Source organism: Macrobrachium nipponense, chromosome 17 (genome assembly GCF_015104395.2).
Source record: "Macrobrachium nipponense isolate FS-2020 chromosome 17, ASM1510439v2, whole genome shotgun sequence".
NCBI classification, from domain to species: Eukaryota; Metazoa; Arthropoda; class Malacostraca; order Decapoda; family Palaemonidae; genus Macrobrachium; species Macrobrachium nipponense.
In genome coordinates this window covers 56,133,561-56,155,042 of record NC_087210.1, presented here as the reverse complement: position 1 = coordinate 56,155,042, position 21,482 = coordinate 56,133,561, and the positions used below count along the sequence as shown (strand labels likewise).

At 38.7% G+C, this 21,482-nt stretch overlaps 1 protein-coding gene across 2 annotated transcripts in view; it reads left to right on the top strand.

Moving 5' to 3' along the window:
• LOC135196248 (soluble calcium-activated nucleotidase 1-like) overlaps positions 1 to 21,482 on the top strand; it is a 188,735-nt gene that overhangs the window by 75,282 nt on the left and 91,971 nt on the right. For both annotated transcript variants that reach the window (XM_064222933.1, XM_064222932.1), the window contains one exon: positions 13,768 to 13,900. In XM_064222933.1, the coding sequence (XP_064079003.1) occupies positions 13,768 to 13,900 (133 nt within the window). The remainder of the gene's footprint in view (positions 1 to 13,767; positions 13,901 to 21,482) is intronic.

Below are 21,482 nucleotides of genomic sequence, written 5' to 3'. Positions count from 1 at the left end.
TTGGTTGTGTGCTCCTTCATAAGGTGTATTGTCATATAAGTGGATCAGCACCCATTGACAAAGTCCTTTCAGGCTCTGCCGAGTAAGCGGATAAGACCCCATCGGCAGACCCACAAGAACTCTTGGCCATAGATCATATATCTCGCTAAAGTTTCTTGAGGTGATGCAGACTACTGGGCAAACACCCACGAAGTCTACCACCTATCAGGTAGGAACCAAGGTTTTATTTATACCTACAACATATGTTGTTTACCTGTCTATTCCATATAGTAGCTGTCTCTTACCCTCCACCGAAGGGTGCCAATCAGCTATGTATATATCTGACAGGTAAGTTGATTGTATGAAAATGATATTGTTATGTTACAATAAAGTTTCATACATACTTACCTGGCAGATCTATACAATTAAAGGCCCACCCAGCCTCCCCGCAGGAGACAGGTGGAAGAGAGAAAATATGATAGAAAACGGGGATGGTCCTAGTCCTGCCGCCCAGGGCAGGCCGGTAGATCACCTGACCTACCTGTAGCGAGTGGCGCGAAATTTGAATTTCTGTCGGGGACGACGGAGTCTTAGCTATGTATATATCTGCCAGGTAAGTATGTATGAAACTTTATTGTAACATAACAATATAATTTTAGAAATAGGAGAAGATTATGAGTTAATAGGTGTATGAAAGAGAGTAGAAGTGTTAATGTTAGGACTTAAGTAGCTGAAGGTATACCAGAGTTTAAGAGCTATAGGGAGGAAGTTTTAGAAAAGCTGAGAACGAGAGCAGCAGTGTTACAGATGTAGAAAGCTAGGACAAAGAAGAATGTATGTTGGTGAGCGTTGGGTGTGGACAGACGGGTCATGTGGTGAGTGAACATAAGAAAGATAGGGATATTAAGTGTTACTTGTGGGCAGGTTGGACATATAGCGATTGGATGTCGGGATACCCGTGTGACCGAGGTTTGTGGTAATTGTGGAAAGAATGGGCATTATGCTAGGATGTGTAAGGAACCGAGTGCAAAATGTGTTGTATGTGGAATGGAAGGTCATGTAGCAAGTGTGTGAAGGCAAAAGAGGATGAGTCAGGCTGGGATTTCAGGAAACTAGGTTCAAAGGTGATCCGTTGGGTGGGTCCTCTGGTGTGTGGGCAGTAGGAGTGATGCATGTGCGTGAAGAATTGTTGCATGAAAAAGGGTTTGGGGATATAGCTCATGAATGTATGAGTGTAAAAGTGAGGTGCAAAGGGGTGCGTTTGGTTGCTTTGATTGATACCAGGTACAGTGTCAATGTTCTTTTTAAGAATGGATGTGACAAGTTGCAGAGTGAGTGTGAAATAAGGAAATGTAAGGGGGAGGTACGAGGAATAGGGAATTAGGTATGCCTATGGTGGAAATGTTACGTGGAAATGTAGAAATCGAAAGGGTAGTGATGGATGAAAGTGACTTTTATGTGATTGAGGGAATGAGTAATAAGTATGATATGTTGTTAGGGTATAGGTTCCTGAAGAGGTGTAGGATGGTGGTCCGTCTGAGCATGAATATGATTGAATTGCATATGAAAGGGAATATATGTGGAGAGTTGTATGTAAACAATAAAATATGGAAGGGGGGGGGGGGGGGGGGGGGGGGGGGGGGGGGGGGCATTGGTTGCGAAAGAGAGTGTAAAAGTGCCGCTAAAAGTCAGAGAAGTTGTTACTGTGAAAGTTGCGTGGCCAGGTAGTCTTGAGATTGTCAGAAGTGACAAGTGTGCATATGTGGTTGAGGGTGCGGATGCAAACAAGTTGGTAAGAGCGAGCGCGCATGTATACAACAGGATTTTAGATATGGAGAATCCTTGGGTTTTTGTAGCCTTATTGCCGAGTGTCAGGAAAAAGCGAGTGTGGGGTATACGTAAAGGTGATTGTGTGGTGGTGTTATATATGTACGTTGGTGAATGTGGACGACAAAAGATATGTAAGGTATGGCAGGTGATGACAGGTAGCACGAAAGTGATGAGTTGAGAGAAAGAATTGAGGTGGATGAAAATGTTAGTGATGGCAAGAGGAACCGGTTGAGGCAGATGATGTGGGATAGGTGGGGTGCATTGAGTCAGGGTGATGAGGATTTTGGGGGATCTAAGCTTCCCGAACTCAAGATAATTTTGGAAGATGATACCCTGTTATATCAGCGTCCATGACACTTTTCTGCACCTATTACCCGAGAGATTGAGGAACAGTATGAGGAACTTGAGAGAGTGGGAGTAATCGAGAGGAGCGAGTGTGTTTGGAATAGTCCCATAGTCCCAGTACGTAAGCCAGATGGAAGTTTGAGGATGTGTGTGGAAGTGACTGTGAAGGAGCGATTCTCGATGAATGTGGTGTCTGATTGTGTGTATAAGATGCATGGGATGAGTGTGTTCATGAAATTAGGTTTGGTAAGGGGCTATTACCAGATGCCTCTTGAGGAAGGGAGCAGGCAAGTTACGGCTTTCTTGAATGTAGTAGCTAGGCTTCAAGATAGTAATATATTTGTAGGGAACTTTGTGGGTATGATTGATATTGCTAGGAGTGAGAATGATTTTTTGAGTGAGGAAGAGATTGAGGAAATGCAAGACAAGTGCCTGGAGATAAGTATGTTGCGAAAATGTGTTTTGGGGGGAGTGCGTGTGGAAGATTGGCCATGTGAGTTGGATGTATATCAGAGGGTTGCTAAACGGTTTGTAGTGTGTAAAAACTTAGTGTACTTTTTACATCAGGAAGGGGTGTATTACAGGGAAGTGTATGTGCTGGTGTTTTCTGTTGAGTCAGGTGTGAGTATGTGTTTATTGGTGCATGATTGCTTTAGGCATATGGGAAAAAATAAGTTGTGGGAATGCATGAGAGATTGTTTGTGCCTGGGTTGACTAAGATTTGTATGGATGTAGCTGTCACATTTGAAGACTGTCAGAGGGGAAAGTAACGGTGTGTGCATGCGAGTCCGCCTGTGTTGCGATTGCAGATGAAAGAGCCATCTGAAATGCTTGTGATTGATTGTGTTTCTTTGCCTAGGACTGCGAGAGGACATGTGGTGATTGTGCCTATGTGGTTCCCATCAAAGATAAGAGGAGTTAAACTGTTGCACAAATGGTGAGTCAAGTGATGTTGCCTATGTGTGTGTATAAGCCAGCAAAAATGTTGAGTGACAATGGACCTGAGTTTGTGGGATGGTAATTTGTAGAAATGTTGAAGGAATGGGGTGTTGTGCTTGTGTGTATTCTACTCTGTATTTGCCCAGTGCGAGTGGTTTGGCTGAAAGGACTGTTAGAATGTTGACTGAGATTTTGCGATTGATGAGTAAAGGCGACAATGACTGGGATATGTATGTAGGACGTGCAGTGTGAATATATAACGTTACACTGCAGAAGAGTATAAGTATGTCTTCTTGTAAATATATGTTGAATTTTAAAAGGATTGTTAGTCCACAGTTGGGTCTGTCAGAGAGTGATTGGGATTTGTGGAAGAGAGTGAAAGGTTTGAAAGCTTTAAGATTGGGGATAAAGTGTTGAAAGAGGTGGTCGAGTTAGGAAGAATGAACGTGAATAAGGTAAGGGAGAAATTTGAAGGGCCTTTTGAGATTTTGGAAGTGGGACCGAGTGGATTTAGTTGTGTTTTGGGGAAATTGCGAGTAGGTGGGGGATTGATGAGGTCACATTAACCAGCTCTGTCAGTGGAGGGAAGTACCACAGTATGTTCGGGAGAATGCAGTGAGTGAATGGTTGAGGGTGAATAAGTATTAGCCAAGTGTCTGTGAACAAATGAGTCTGGGAGATCGACAGTTAGTGTTGGTTGAGTATGGAAGGAAGCGGAAGTGTAGAGAAAGGCAGTGGAAGGAAGAAGCGTCAACGGCATGATAAGGGTGTTAGTGGTAGGGTGCGTGTAGCACGGATGACCTTGAGAGAATGAATTATACCTATTGTGTATGTGGGTTTGAATTAACAGGGATAAATGAGACTTCAGTGGGGAGGAAACCTAGTAGTAAGGAGGTAGTTGATAGTATGGATAAGTCTTTACAAGAGTTTGGCAGAAGTATTGATGAACTGAGTGGTTTGGTAGTAGAAATAGGGGAGATATTGGGACCAGAGCTAGATGATGATGGTGGAGTAGTGAATGAGACTTGGGATGATAGTAGTGAGGGAGATAATGGGAATATGAATGTAAGTGGTTTGGAAGAAGTGAATGGCGATGTAACTGAGAGAATGTATGGGGGTCCTAAGACAAGATTTGGGGCCTGCATCCGAGCATCCTTGGGTGTTGTGGAAAGCAATTTAATGTGGGTGTTGCGAGTGTAAGGAGACATTGTCAAATGTAACGGAGGTAATATGGAGGAGTGGTAATGGTAATTTAAATTTGACAATGTCTTCAAGGTTTGTGTGAGAAAGAGAGAGAGAAAAAACAAAATTGGTGGAGGGATGAATGGGAGTGGTTTGTTTGGGCGCTCTCATGCTATTTACGTCACATTAACTTTCATGGTCGTCCCAACATCTGTTTCACCCCGAAATGTTGAGAGACCTATGTCAAAGAATGGTTTATCCTTTTTCCTCAAGAGATCTTATTTTTAAAACTGGTGGTTCAGTTGCCCATGAAGACCAGGTGCTGAGAGCACAGTATTAGAGCAGTAGTTACATCAGTAGCCTTTATGAAAACCGTCTCTGTCACCAAGGTGCTTGAGGCGGCTACTTGGTGTTCTAATTCTGTTTTTGCATCTTTTTATTTGAGGGATGTATCTCTAGTTCTAGGCAACCTTCATTCTTTGGGCCATTGGTGACGGCAGGACAGGTCATCAGACAAGAATTAGGTAGTAGTCTTGTTTTACGTTGGTCGCTACCCTTTTTTTTTTTGCATTGTAGCGTTTGGGCAGATTTTGACTTAGTTACATGGGAATTAGGCAGTTAGGTATTTATGTGTGTCAATGACATAAGGACTGGCCGTTTTGATGACACTCACTGCTTCCATTGTCAGTCTGACATTGGACTAGTCACTGGGTTGTCTGCGCTGGCGAATACGCTTCTCCCAAAGTTGATTCTGAGTAGGACTAGCCACTGGTTTGCCTGACCTGACAATTTGCGCTTCTTCCATTATCTGTCTGGACATGTGATTAGTCGATGTGTCGACTAATCACATGGGGGTTTGAAATAGTTATTTCAATAAATTCCTCATCGGTACGTGTATATGAAAATATATCTATTCTGAGAATAACGAATTAGATATTAAAGAATATTGATCGAATGATGAATTATATGGATCTCGTTTAGTGATTACACATATATATATAACTTTTAAGCTTCTAGCTCCTCGGGCATGAAGCTCCGGTAACGAGGCTCAATGCGCCTAAAGCGTCTGAAACAGGCGCAAAGCGCCTGAAACGAGGCGCAAAGCACCTGAAGAGCCTGAATAGAGGCGCAAAGCGCCTGAAGCACTATGAACCAGGATCTTCATCGGAAGTGGAAGTCCTTCTCATTCAGAAGAAAGGGAGGGCTATGGACGAAAATGGAAGTATTGTCGAATTTTAAGCAAGAACAAGTGTACAAGAGATCGGAACCTTCCGCACACGGAACCTTCCGCACAAGCGGAACCTTCCAGAAGGCGGAAGATTCCAGATTCGAATCGCCTTCCAGGCTCTTGGAATTTTCCAAGAAGGAATATTTTCCAAATGTGCAGAACATTTCACATAAGCGGAATTTGACAATAACTCGGAACCTTCTGCACAAGCGGAAACTTCCAGACGTACAGAACTCTCCAGGCGAGGATCGCCTTTCAGACGCTTGGAACTTTCCAAGTGGGAATCTTTTTCCGGATAAGCGGAACATTCCGAACGCGGAACTTTCCAGGCGCGCGAAACCTTCCGCACAAGAAAAACTTTCCAAGCGCGATACGTCTGCTAGGATCCAGGAGTATTCTGATCACGATACTCCTCCTAGGCGCCAGGAGTATTCGGAACGCGATACTCCTGCCAGGTGCCAGGAGCGTTCCGATCACGTTACTCCTCCCAGGCGCCAGGAGTATTCGGAACGCGATACTCCTGCCAGGCACCAGGAGTATTCCGAGCACGATACTCCTCCCAGGCTCCAGGAGTATTCGGAACGTGATACTCCTACCAGGCGCCAGGAGTATTCCGATCACGATACTCCTCCTAGGAAAGCGATACTTCTGCCAGGCGCCAGGAGTATTCCGAGCACGATACTCCTCCCAGGCGCCAGGAGTATTCGGAACGCGATACTCCTGCCAGGCGCCAGGAGTATTCCGAGCACGAGGAGTATTCCGATCGCGATACTCCTCCCAGGCGCCAGGAGTATTCTAGGCAAGATACTCCTGCTTAGCGCCAGGCTCTTTCTCCTACAAGAAGAGCCTGACAACCGCCTAGAGTCCTCCAAGCGAAAGGTGAAAGACATTCGTGGCTTCTCCTGATAGGGACGGGAGTTGTCGCACAGGCGGCTGTCGCCCTTGTCAGGATAGTCTTAATGCAATAAAGGCAAGAGCAAGTTCGGCTTTTTCCTGGCAGGGACTCAAGATGTAGCACAGGCTGCCGTAGCCCTTGTCAGGTTAGAGTCGGTACTGCTAAAAGCCCTTCACCTTTCGAAAGGAAGCGCTCTCCTCCGGTTGCTCAATCTTCTCCCAACTTGAGGAATGGAAGATAGAGCAGAATTGTGAGAATTATTTCAATAGTAAGCGGGTATTAAAATCATCCTCCTTCTAAAAAAAAAAAAAAAAAAAAAAAAAAAAAAAAAAAAAATGCAACCAACCATTTACAGAAAGAGGGGCAATCGTTTGGAAGTTGAACAAGATTCGTACGAGCTCTCATTCATTGATTAGAGGCTCTTCCAGATAAGAAAGGCGTAAAATACGGACTTATCTCCAAGATAATAAAAGCTGGAGAGATTCTCTTCGATTCTCGGTTGTCATTTGCGATCTCTTTCGACTAATACTCATTCGTGTTTATTGACGAAAAGAACGAAGAGAGTAAGATTTCCATTCTTTCTCTGCATGTCGGAGAGGAAAGAATGTCGTAGAAGACTTAGTGTATACAACTACTGAATGACAAGTCAGATACGCGTACCATAGTTGCCTTTCTGGTTCGCTACGAAATTATCTATATCCTTACAGGATTTTCATAGTAAGGACTTTGCTTAAAAGATTTGTTTCGACAATACCTACTCAGCTTCGGTATTTAACAAAGGTTGTTTGGCTTAAATTTGCATTATTGAGAGCTTTCTTAGGCTCGAGAATAATTTTATTATATTCCTTCATTGAAGGGAGTAACTGGCAACTCAGAATGAATGCAGCCAGGCAGTGAACGAGACGGCTGTAATTGTAACGCCAATTCAGTACCATCCGGTTCTCGGTCGTGAGAGGTTGGTAACATCTCTCTCTCCTAAGGGATCAAATGGTTCACCGTACATTCCCCCTACAATCAAGGACTTAACCACGAATTGAGGGGATTTTTTAGGCAAACATGAATAACATAGTACTATTTCTTTTGCTAAGGATCTCTCTCTGCCTCGGCGAGGAAAGAATGTAGTAGAAAATTCACCTTAAGATAACGGTTACGGTTAAGCCTTATGCACACACCGTGGTTAATTACAGAATTCCTACTATCCTTACAAGAGTTTCCTAGATGAATGCCGTTTACCACAATGTGACGGTATTATAGGTTTTAATTCGGCAGAGCAGCACGATTTAACCTATTTGGAAACAGACACGGAACGTAACGATCCTTACCAGGTTCGATGCGGGATTTTGCACGTCCGTGAGAACCCTCTTGATCGACGATAATAACTGTTAACGTATGTTTAACATTTATTGGAAAGAGTTGTGAGAACCTGCGGAAAGTATTCACAGATCTCTTCGCAAGGTAGAAGACGAACGAGCTTCTTATAGTTTGCTTCCTTTACCTCGAAACAAGAGAGGTAGCAAGATACGCCATCTTTAATTTAAATAGGGGAATAAACTTAAGTCTTTTTTTTTTTTTTCCCTAGTTATATATATTCTTAACAGATATTAAGATAAATGGGCGTCAAAGGAAGAAGATGAATGCATCATTTTGGCAATAAAAAGGTTGGATTCACAGAGGTCACGTTCTTCTCTCAGCATGTGTCGGAAGGTTTTTCTAAGAGAGTAGAGATTTTATCGGAATCTATTATAAATATTGGACCTGAAAAATCTATCCACTCTGGGTCTGTCTGCGTGCAGACTGACCAGAAGTAAATATGAATGAGAGGATTTTTCATGGGAAGCTTGATAATTCCTTCAAATATGCTAAAGACATAGAGTTGCTGCAGATCGTGCTAGATGGAAAGGGGAAACTGTCCTCTTCCGATACCTCTGTGAACCACATAATGGTTTTCTTCCCTTTCAGGAGGAAGAATCACCTTGGTATTTTATGCTATCAATGAACACAGTAAAAAGATATACTCTGTCTCGACAAAGAATATTAGAGATAGTAGAGAATTAATATCTTCGGGATCTTATACAATACCTCTATACGATAAGAGTAGGAGATCTTAATTTGGGCCTCAGATTCCGTTTTCCGTCAAGATGGAACTGCTCCTCATCAAATGTTTCTCTTGGTCCTAAACGATCAAAAGGACAAGTGAAATTTTGGGCTTTAGAATCTGGAATCAAATTCTATGAAGACTCAGCAATGGGTTCTGGCCAGCATATTATGTTTGGCAAAAGAACTAAAGCCTTTTATTCCTGGATCAACGCTTTCAGATAGAGATTTCGTTGTCCAGGTAATGTATTGACGTTGTCATCTACAGAAGAAGACAAGGTTTAAACGTTTACTGACAGAGTCTTGGGAACGCGATGAGGGCTCAAACTACTTCCCAAAAGGGTCAGAGAGATACATTTAAGAGCTAGAAATCAGGAGTCCTACCAATTTCAGCTCAAAATCTCTTTAAACTTCCAGGCTCCTTCCCTTCCTTCGGGCAAGGATAGGGAAGCTTCTGCAACGAGAAAACTCATCGACATGTAGGAGGAGAACTCGTTAGCAACGGAAGTATTCAATAAGGATCCTCCTCGGAGGAAGACTTGTCTCTCGGACTTTTAGATTTCCTATCGTCTACTGGATGTAGCTGACTAAAATCACCTCCCCTTGCCGGAAAGGCCAAAAGCTCAAAGTGAAAGAATTTCTTCCACCTTTCTCCAGTCTCCTGATAAACGATGGTGGATCTTCAGGACTTTCGGACAATGTAGCGCCAGTCAGGCGCCAAATGCCAAAACAGGCGTGAAGACGCCAGAGAAAGACAGTCAATATGAACACTGTCATTGTCTGATGAGGAGAAGGAGCGGGCCTCCAACCTGGCGCAGTGCGCTAGAGGCGAACAAATCGGGAAAAAGTGTCCGATGTGGACATCGCCAGTTTTCCTCGAGACTCTTAACAAGCTCGAAGCTGGCGCAAGGCACTGGCAAGGTGTGAGGCACCAGCCAGGCGCCAGGCAAACAGGATGCGCCAGCCAGGCGCAAGGAGCCAGGCAGGCGCAAGGAGCCAGGCAGGCGCGAGGCGCCAGCCAGGCGCAAGCCAGGCTCTAGGCTTCAACCAGATGAGATCCAGTTCAAAGAAAGTCCTAGTCTTCTTTGAAACAATGGTGATCTCTAAAGCACTTCATAAGTGACTTGATGATACGTACCTTCAAACAGCTGAGAATTTAAAAGCTCATGAAGTGCGAGCTTTTGCAAATTCTTGTTCTTTTCGTAACAATATGTCAGGAAGACATATTAGCTTTAACATATGAGAGATGCAACTATGTGTTGACTGCTCATTACACGAAGGACGTCAAGTTAACATACGAGAGATCCTTCTCTCTTGGTTTATACGTGTCAGCGGATACGTTGCTGGGATAAGGAGCCGACACTGATCCTTTAATATGAGTTGAATTTATTTTAACTTAGGGAATTTTATTGAGGTTTGAAAGGAGTTTGGGGGATAACACTTTTTCAATTCTAGCGCAAACCCTCATGTTAGGAACAGGTGATCGGGATCGGTGTTGCACTCCTTAGTTATGCCAATAGGCATAGGCATATTGTCATATAAGCAGATTAGCACCCATTGACAAATGCCAATTAGGCTCGACGGAGTAAGTGGATAAGACCCCATCGTTAGACCCACAAGAACTCTTGGCCACAGATCACTATCTTGCTAAGGCTCTTGAGACGAAGCAGACTCCAATGCAATAGCTAGGAAGTCGACCCTTCGTCTAGAAACACAGAGGAACCAAGGTCTATAAATACCTACAACATATGTTGTTTACCTGTCTAGTCAGGAGTTAGCTGTCTCTTGCCCCCCACCAAAGGGTGTCAATCAGCTATGAATATATCTGACAGGTAAGTTGAATGTATGAAAATGATATTGTTATGATACAGTAAAGTTTCATACATACTTACCTGGCAGATATATACGATTGAAGACCCACCCAGCCTCCCCGCAGGAGACAGGTGGAAGAGAGAATCTGATTAGAAAACGGGAATGGTTCCTAGTCCTGCCACCCAGCGGCAGGCCGGTAGATCACCTGACCTACCTGTAGCGTGTGCCGCGAAATTCGAATTTCTGTCGGGGACGACGGAGTCGATAGCTATGTATATATCTGCCAGGTAAGTATGTATGAAACTTTATTGTATCATAACAATATCATTTTTCCTGTGCTCCTCTCTCTCAGCGCCAGACATTTGTGAGAGAGCAGGTGTCACCAGTGGTTTTAGTGCTGGGTGAAATCATCGGGATACAGCCTTTCTGTCCCCGATGTCACCTGACTTGTTACCTGGTTAGTCGCCTGATTTTTGTACAGACGGTCTGACTATCCACTTACTCATTGTCCTTTGCTACCACAGTTTGTCAGCATTACGGTAGGAGACTTAGAGACTTATTAGTATCTTAAACTTTGGGTTGAGTTATTAACTCACCTTATGATTTATATTTCTTTGGTTTAATGTCCTTTTAATTTTTTCTTCTTTCTATTCCATTAATCGATTATGTTGGTTCCTCCCATTCTGCCCGAAAGTGAAATTTTATTAGATTCCCTCCTCCTTTTCAATGTGGTTAACCCTCTTACGCCGATTGGACGTATTAAACGTCGAGTCAAAATGTCTCCCGTATGCCGATTGGACGTATCATACGTCGGCTCAAAAAAGTTTTTTTAAAAATTCGCGGAAAAATACTTATAGGCCTACCAGCCGAAAACTTTTGTATCACGCGCCTTGGGGGATGCTGGGAGTTCACGGATCAAGGCGTTGTTTTGTTTACAATCGCTACGCAGGCGCGCAAGCGCGAATTTCTTTCTTATCGCACTAAAAAGTATGTGACACATCTCGGAAATTATTTAGTCACTTTGACATAATTATTGCACCATTTTAAATTATCCTTTACATGAAGTATTATATATGAAAATGTGCGCAATTTCATGCACAATACAACTAAAAAATACTCATGATTGTAGCTTTCATCAATTTTGAAATATTTTCATATAAATAACGATAAGTGCAAAAATTTCAACCTTCGGTTAACTTTGACTCTACAGAAATGGTCGAGAAACGCAATTGTAAGCTAAAATTCTTATATTATAGTAATATTCAATCATTTGCCTTCATTTTGCAACAAATTGGACGTCTCTAGCACAATATTTCGATTTATGGTGAATTTATGAAAAAACTTTTTCCTTATGTTCGTGCGATAACTCTTACGATAAATTTTTTCGTGCGATTGTCCTAATGTTTGCACCCTTTTAAATTTGCCGTTACATAAAGTTTTATATATGGAAATGTGCGCAATTTCATGCACAATACAACAAAAAACAACCCATGGTTGTAGCTTTTATCAGTTTTTGAAATATTTCCATATAAATAACGTTAAGTGCAAAAATTTCAACTTTCGGTCAGCTTTGACTCTACCGAAATGGTCGAAAAACGCAATTGTAAGCTAAAACTCTTATATTCTAGTAATATTCAATCATTTACCTTCATTTTGCAACAACTTGGAAGTCTCTAGCACAATATTTCGATTTATGGTGAATTTATGAAAAAAAAAAATTACGTTCGCGCAGTAACTCTTCCGAAAAAATCAGAATTTTTTTGTGCAATTGTCGAAATGTTTGCACCATTTAAAATTAGCTGTTACATAAAGTTTTATATATGAAAATGTGCGCAATTTCATGTAGAATACAACTAAAAATGATTGAAGGTTGTAGCTTTTCTCTTTTTTTGAAATATTTTCATATAAATCACGATAAATAGAAAAAAAAACACATTCTGTCAAATTTGACTCTACCGAAATAGTTGAAAAACGCAATTGTAAGCTAAAACTCTTACGGCCTAGTAATATTCCGTCATTTTTCTTCATTTTGAAACAAATTTGAAGTCTCTAAAACAATATTGTGATTTATGGTGAATTTTTGAAAAATATATTTACCTTCACTCCGCGCGCCGATTCGCGGCCGCAAGTCTCCGAAATACGTACATGGCATTATCCTAATATTTGCTCCTTTTCATATTAGCCTTTTTATAGAGTTTCATATATCAAAATGTGCGCAAATTCATGAAGAATACAATAAAAAATAATTGAAGGTTGTAGCTTTTTCCATCTTCGAAATATGTGCATATGAAAAAATATATATATTAAAATTTCGACATTCTGTCAAATTTAACTCGTCCGAAATGGTCGAAATCTGCAATTCTAATCTAAAACTCTTACAGTATCGTAATATTCAATCATTTGTCTTAATTTTGAAACATATTGGAAGTGTCTAGAACATTATTTAGAATTACGGTGAATTTTTGAAAATAACATTTTTTTACGTCCGCTCGTTACAAATTCGTACATCATTTTGTGATAATATTTTTCCGGTGTTGCTTTTATTGTTTTACTATGTATTATATATCAAAATGATTGCAATTTAGTGTACAATACAACGAAAAAAAAAGTAACTCGTTAGCTTTGACCGTTTTTTGCACAGCGTGATTTGAATACAATTATCTATGAATTTATTTTTTTCGCTACCATATATCGCATTATTTACATATGATAATGATATTATTTTTCATTTCTGATGATTGCATACTAAACTTCAAGCAATGGAAAAAAAATGAGCCAAAAATGAACTCTTAATCTTCAAAACTAAGCGCGCTGTGATTTTTTGAAAAAATTATTTTTTCCGGTTCCGCGCTCACTCCAAACCGGCGCCGGCATACAGGAGAGGTTTTGATTTTTAGGGCTTCGGCATAAGAGGGTTAATCAGGCTAGATAAGTTATGTTAAGGTAGTGATTATTAATATGGAATTTTGATAAATTTAATATTAATAATACACCTTGTATAATTTATCTAGTCCCACCCATCCTACCCCACAATCTGCTTTTCACACTGATTTTCAAGGGAAGATTTTGTAATTGTCAAATGGCAGTGTTGCCAACTGGCAGACAGAATGGGAGGTAACAGGGTTGCCAATGTGGTAAATTTTGGCAAGGGTTTTTGGGATTTAGCGCTAAATGAATTATACAGCTTAGTGTTATTAACATTAATTTTATTGTAAAAATTCCATTTCATTAATATGTACAAACCTCATGTTGTATATAGTGTCCTCTCAACATCAACATTTTAATTTTTTACATAACTTCAGTTACAGTGACAGATAATAGAGGCTTCACCTTTGTTAAAAGGGTCATGTAAATCTTATTTTATGAACAATTCAGATAACCATTGCACCAAAAGCATTGCACTGAGTAAAATGGTTTGTATTCGTAAAAAAAAGCATAATTTAAGATGTGTCTTTTCTTTCAGTACTTACCCTCTTACGGCTCCTGTGTACAGTGACCGTGGATACATAAGGTATAGAATTGCCATGGTTACTGATCTTGACACAGATTCGAAACATCCAACAGAAAAGAACACTTGGATTAGTTACTTAAAAAAGGTAAAGTTAGTCATGTTTAAATTGGTTACTGGCACCTGGTTTCTCTGTTTTTATTATTATTATTATTAACCCTTAAACGCCGACTGGACGTATTTTACGTCGACATTTTTTGTCTCTCGGGTGCCGACTGGACGTATTTTACGTCGACATTTTTTGTCTCTCGGGTGCCGACTGGACGTATTTTACGTCGACATACAAAAGTTTTTTTTAAAATTCGCTGAAAAATACTTTTAGGCCTACCAGCCAAAAACTCTTGAATCACGCGCCTTGGGGGATGCTGGGAGTTCACGGATCAAGGTGTTGTTTTGTTTACAATCGTTACGCAGGCGCGCAAGCGCGAATTTCTTTCTTGCCGCACTAAAAAGTATCTGTGACACATCTCGGAAATTATTTCGTCACTTTGACATAATTTTTTTACCATTTTAAATTAGCCGTTACATGGAGTATTATATATGAAAATGTGTGCATTTTTATGTAGAATACACCTAAAAAAATACTCATGATTGTAGCTTTTATCAGTTTGAGATATTTTCATATAAATAACGATAAGTGCCAAAATTTCAACCTTCGGTCAACTTTGACTCTACCGAAATGGTCGAAAAACGCAATTGTAAGCTAAAAATCTTATATTTTAGTAATATTCAATCATTTAACTTAATTTTGCAACTAATTGGAAGTCTCTAGCACAATATTTCGATTTATGGTGAATTTATGAAAAAACTTTTTCCTTACGTCCGCGCGGTAACTCTTCCGAAAATAATCATACATGCGATTGTGGTAATGTTTGCACCATTTTAAATTAGCTGTTACATAAAGTTTTATATATGAAAATGTGCGCAATTTCATGCACAATACAACTAAAAACAACCCATGGTTGTAGCTTTTATCAATTTTGAAATATTTTCATATGGAAAAAATTGATAAGTGACAAATTTTCAACCTTCGGTCAATTTTGACTCTACCGAAATGGTCGAAAAACGCAATTGTAAGCTAAAACGCTTATATTCTAGTAATATTCAAAGCATTTATCTTAATATTTTGCAACAAATTTGAAGTCTCTAGCACAATATTTCGATTTATGGTGAATTTATGAAAAAAATAACATTTTCTTTACGTCCGCCTTTGAGCGGTAACTCTTCCGAAAAAATCATATGTGCGATTGTGGCAATGTTTGCACCATTTTAAATTAGCCGTTACATAACGTTTTATATATGAAAATGTGCGCAATTTCATGTATAATACAACAAAAAATAGTTGAAGGTTGTAGCTTTTCTCATTTTCGAAATATTTGCATATAAATCACGATAAATAGAAAAAAAAACACGTTCGGTCAAATTTGACTCTACCGAAATGGTCGAAAAACGCAATTGTAAGATAAAACTCTTACAGTCTAGTAATATTCAGTCATTTATCTTCATCGTGAAACAAATTCGAAGTCTCTAGCACAATATTTAAATTTATGGTGAATTAAAAAAAAAAACTTAAAAAAAAAACCTTCCTCCCTCCGCGCGCGGATTCTCCGCCACAAATCTCCGAAATGCGTAAGTCCCATTCTCGGAATATTTGCTCCATTTCATATTAGGCATTTCATAGAGTTTTATATATGAAAATGTGCGCAATTTCATGTAGAATAAAACGAAAAATATTTGAAAGTTGTAGCTTTTCTTATTTCCGAAATAATTGCATATAAAAAAAATATATAAAAAAATTCGACATTCGGTCAACTTTAACTCGTCAGATATGGTCGAAAACTGCATTTGTAAGCTAATATTCTTACAGTATAGTAATATTCAATCATTTGTCTTCATTTTGAAAGAAATGGAAGTCTCTAGGAACAATATTTAGATTTATGGTGAATTTTTGAAAAAAAATATGTTTACGTCTGCGCGTTACGAATTCATGCATTATTTTGTGATAATATTTTCTCTGTGTTGCTTTTATCGTTTTACAATTTGTTATATACCAAAATGATCGCAATTTAGTGTACATTACAACGAAAAAAAAGTAACTTGTTACCTTCAACCGTTTTGCGCACAGCGCGATTTGAATACAATTATATATGAAATTTCGTTTTTGCGCTATCATATATCGCATTATTTATATATGATAATGATAATTTTTTTTCATTTCTGATGGTTGCATACTAAACTTCAGCCAATGACAAAAAAAGGAGCCAAAAATGAACTCTTAATCTTCAAAACTAAGCGCGCTATGATTTTTTGAAAAAAATATTTTTTCCGCTCCCACGCTCACTCTGAAACGTCTCCGGCACACGGGAGACATTTTTTTTTTTTACCGCTTCGACGTTTAAGGGTTAAAGTAGTTTAGTTTAACATGACCATTGAGGTAATTTATTTAGCTTTTGATATTAAGAACTTCCTGATGCCTATTTATAGTGTAACGTTGACCAAATGCATCTAATGATTATTATTATTTTGTTGATAACATATTTTCATATACTAAACTCTGCAAATACCTGCTTATGTATGGAAATGCCCTTTTCTTTTTAGTTCATTATAAAAGTATGCAGCAGTGTCTAAAAAATTTTATACCTGAAGAAAAAAGACAATCTAAAGTTTTTGAGAAATACAGGTTTTGAAATGTAAAATTGCATCTAATGATTATTATTATTTTGTTGATAACATGTTTTCATATAGTACTAAAATCTGCAAATACCTGCTTATGGAAATGCCCTTTTCTTTTTAGTTCATTTTAAAAGTTTGCACCAGTGTCTAAAAAGTTTTATACCTGAAGAAAAAGGACAATTTAAAGTTTTTGAAAAATACAGGTTTTGAAATGTAAAATTGGTGTTCCTCTACAAATTGATCACTTTATGATAGCCTTAAATGTGCAACGCTGTAGTTTATTTTCTAGATATGTACACTTGAAATATAGATAAAAAAGAAACTTTCACTACATATTTTTCATATCTGGGTTCTAGAGCAACCCTCAGTTGAGTAAAATCATTCCAAGTGTTTTCTGAATTAGCATAAAAAAGAAATGGGGTCAGGGAGAGGGCTCCAGGTTATTTTGTATTGTAGGGATAAGTTTGTATGAATGAATAATTTATTTTTCTCATTTTAAAATGGCCTGAGAAGCTGTTAAGTGGGGAAATGGTGTCATTACTGTAATGTAAAATCGAGGCCTTTGGAGCCAAAATTGTACAGTTAACAACATTTAATGAAATGGAAAGGTGCCTTGCTAATAAACTAGGATTTTTAGTGGTCAAAACTCAATATAATTGGACCAGAAAGGAAAAGGAGTCTGGAACTCTTCTTGTTACGAGGTACGATGATTTGACCTCCAGCAGTGGTACAACCAGTAGAGTAGGATATAGGTTTTGTGTATTAGATCCAACTGATCCCAGTCTCTTTAAAGAGGTAGGGGGCTTAGGAACACAGTAGGGATTGAATGCACTTTTATACCTTCCATCTCTGCAGTGGGTTCAACCAAACTTTGGGAATCCTTCTTACTTTTCTTTTACTTCTCCCTCTATTTTCTTGGTTCCCTCTCCCTCTATCATGGCATGATTCTTCACTCGTAAAACTGGAGTACCTGACATAGTCGAGCAAGGTGAAATTTTCATGTCAAACCTTGCCTTCAGTTCTGGGTCTGATGGACTGACGACATCTAAGGCACTGAGGGTATGATGTGTATCCAGATGAGGATCCCAAAGCAGTTATTACTATGGGTACCAGTTTTGCTCCTCCTCCTGGTGAGAGGGACCGCCATCCTGGATGAATTTAAATACTTTGTCATATAATAACACAACCCAAAAACATTTTGACCTCTGGCTTGGTAGTGGAAGACTGAAGGACACTCAGTTCAGATACATGAAGATAGTAATGATAAATTAATACCATCTAGAAGGCCAGGGAAAACTAGATACAGACAAGACCCAACCTTGACACACAGTGACTCCCTTTTTGGAAACAGAATTGGAACATGTCAAGTTTCTTAACCTTAGAAACCGACAAAAAAAACATTAGCTTTAAGATGAGAAAACTTCCTTTTGAATTGACACTCAACTTCTGAATGTCAATCAGGCAGATTAAAGACTAGATGTGGTTGATACTAGGAAGGTGGAGACAAATGGCTTCATTTCTGCCATAAACTCTCATTTCCCAGTCATTACAAAATTCTTAATTCTCTCGTCACATGATTGACTGTTTAAAAAGTGAAGAGACAGAAGGCTAATACCTCCCAGAAAGGTTATGGGTTCAGTAAAATTTATATACTATATTTTCTATTAAACTGGAAAAATGTTGCCTCTGTGGCTTTCATTAATATAGTTACTTCTATTTGGCTTTCATTAATATAGTTACTTCTATTTGGCTTTCATTAATATAGTTCCCTCCATTTGGCTTTCATTGCTATATTATGAGGCAGGATAACCATATCCTTCAATGGTTTCTGAATTTATTATTGTGAAAGACTACAATGTCCAGATTATTTATTTAAAAAACGTATCACATAAGAATTTTGTAATAAGTAGTTATATTATTATTTTTTGAAAATTAGTACTACACATACTTATTTTTAGGTAAATCATTTATTTACCATAAAATAACAAACAATGTGTACTATTGTGCATAAAAGTCCGTTCCCTTAGCCATCCAGAGAGTGAACATGACTGTGCTGACTATGAAACTGAAGCAGTTGAACAAGTAACTAATGGAAGACCCAACAGGTCTCGCTCCATAAAGAGGTGGGAACAGGAAGGATGAGTGGGAAGTGTAGGTGTTTTCTTTGGGAATAGAGTAAATTCTCCTTATGCTAATATCATCAAGTAAGTGATCGTGAAGTTATTTTTGTGATCATACTGGGTTTGAGTGTAAAATGAGAATAAACGTGCTTAGGAAGTTAGTACAGTATTCATGAATTAGTATTTCCTATAGATTATTGTCTCTTATCAACAGACATGACTGTCTGCCAGATCGTTACAAAACATTTCAACAATAGCGTTTAATAAGGAATGGAATAAGGCTCTAAATCAGAGGTTTTCAACCAAGGGGTAGGCAGGGGTACGCCCTTGCCCACTGGTTATTAGGGAGTATAGGCTGATGCATGCTTCAGACTGTGTGACTGACAATCTGCTGACTTTTGCGAGTATTGGACAGGAATAGAGATGGGAGCTGTTGTCAGATATATACGACTCACCAATCAGGAACTCGGGATTGGTGTTGTTGGCTTGGTAGGGTTGGTCTCTGTGGTTTTTTTTTTAATGAAACATTATATAGGTATATAGGGAATGTTTTGTTGATGATTTCAGTAACACTGCTTTTGCAAAAATGTGTAGCATTACCAAGGTTAAACTAATGTGCCCCAGACTCGTTACTGAAGTTCGATGAAATGGAACACTATCGGTTTTTATATGTGTAAAGTGGTGTTGTGGTGATGGCACTTGCTTGCTGATAAGGGTGTGTGATGGCTTACAGAACTGAACTGAACAAGTGAATGATGGATCATTGAAAGCGATTGTGCAGACGAAATGTGATTAGATTGCGTGATATAATTGTTATTCATTGTTTCATACTCAGATTTTACTGGTTTTCAATATATATCTTCAAAGTGGATGGTGTGATGTAACTTAATCGTTGTTTCATACTCAAATTTTACTTGCTTTTATTATATATCTTCAAAGATGTAGGTTTTACTTATGGCTCTTCGTGGTCCGTTTCTGGGCGATTTGTTTTTATTTATATTTTTGTAAGTTATTTTTATGTAGTATTTTTTCATTTTTTCCTTTTTAGATTTTGTTTGCATTTTTTTTTTTATACTAGTCATGTAATTATGGCAAGACAGATATCTAGTAATTCATTGTAGTCAATTCATTGAACTTTTTCAATATACACATGGGAATGTTTTTTTTTTCTCCACAGGGGGAAGGGGTGCATGGCTGATTATGAATACCCGAAGGGTACGTGGGTAGAAAAAGGTTGAAAACCCCTGCTCTAAATGTTTTAATGATTATAAATGCTAGCTAGTCAGTGATCAAGCAATATTAACACTGATCAACGTCCATTCACATAACACTAGTTTGCTATGATCACAATTAAAAGGAGTAAATAATGGTAAATAACTGTAAATGTGACATTAAGTCTCCTGCTGTTGATGACAGGACTGTTTTACAACTTTTTTCGGGTATTAAGTGGCTTAAAGCTGCAGTAGATGGTAGGTTACGGAATAAGTAACTGGTATTTGTGTGTGTCCCATGTCACCCCCTACCAAAAGTATACCGCTTACCACAGGGATGGGTAGCGTCATCCTTAAACCTTTGGTATAGACTGTTATGTTAACTTACTACAGTGTCGACACCATAATATTGTTTGTGGATTAATAGTTTTCATGACCATGGCATTCGACATTGACAATAATCACACTTGGACAGGTAAAATATTATACAAATCACAGCAAATTCGTTTTGTTGTAACCTCATGCAGCAACAAAACCACCAAACAATACTTAACTGAAAAATTAATTTGCTATATACTTGTATGTCTATTAGACTTCCACTTACCCAGAAACACACACTCGATCTCTCTCCTTTCAGTTTTTTCTATCTTATCTTTATCTCTGTGCTGTTATTGTTTTTTATCTGATTCTTTCTTTCTATCATTTTACTGATTGTAACAATCCTGAGAAGAGTCTTTATTAGGCTCAGAAGTCTGGATAAAGTAATCCCTCATTTATAATAATAGCTGAATCTGAATGTTACATTGGTGAAAATATCAGAATCTTTCTTATCGTGTTAGTAATTTTAAAAAATCACATACAGGCAGTCCCCAGTTATTGGCGATCCGGTTTAGCTGTAAAATCGGCAATTTGTGCCGCTGTAACGTGGCCATAATTCGCCAAATTTTGGTTAATGGTTGTTTGTGCTTATCAGCACATGCCAAGAACGGAACCCCCGCCAATAATCAGGGGCTGCCTGCATAGCCATAATTTTAAAGTGTCTAAAAACTCGGTTGTCATCACCCATATTGCCGGCATTCACCATGGATGTTGGCCCAAACATGCAATATAAGTAAATACGTATAACAGATCTATGAATGTTCACATACAGAAGATGCACCAAGCAGCAGTTTGTGGTTGCTACCTCAATAATGCAAGTGAACTGAAAATTTTACTTATTTGCTATTATAAATGTAAGTTTATTTTTTATTATTATTATTATTATTATTATTATTATTATTATTGTATAAGAGGTGACTTGCAGATTGTAGAACATTACAGTAAACACTGTTGCTAAAGTGTTTTGTATTGATCTTTTGGACAGTCATGTTTGTGGATAAGATCTAATAATCTATAGGAAAACCACTTTTATTCATATTTACTTCACTTATTTCCTTAACTGCAGATTTTATGCTCAAACCCAGTATGTTCAACAAAAAAAACTTAAGATCACTTTCTAAACAATATTAGAATATGAAGACTTTACTCAATGCTCAAGAAAAATACCTGCTTCCCACTCCCCCTTCATGTTCCTATATCCCCTTGCGGTGCGACATGTGTTGGGTTTTCCACTAGTTACTTGTTCAACTGGTTTGGTGTTTCATAGTCAGCAGATTCGTGTTCACTC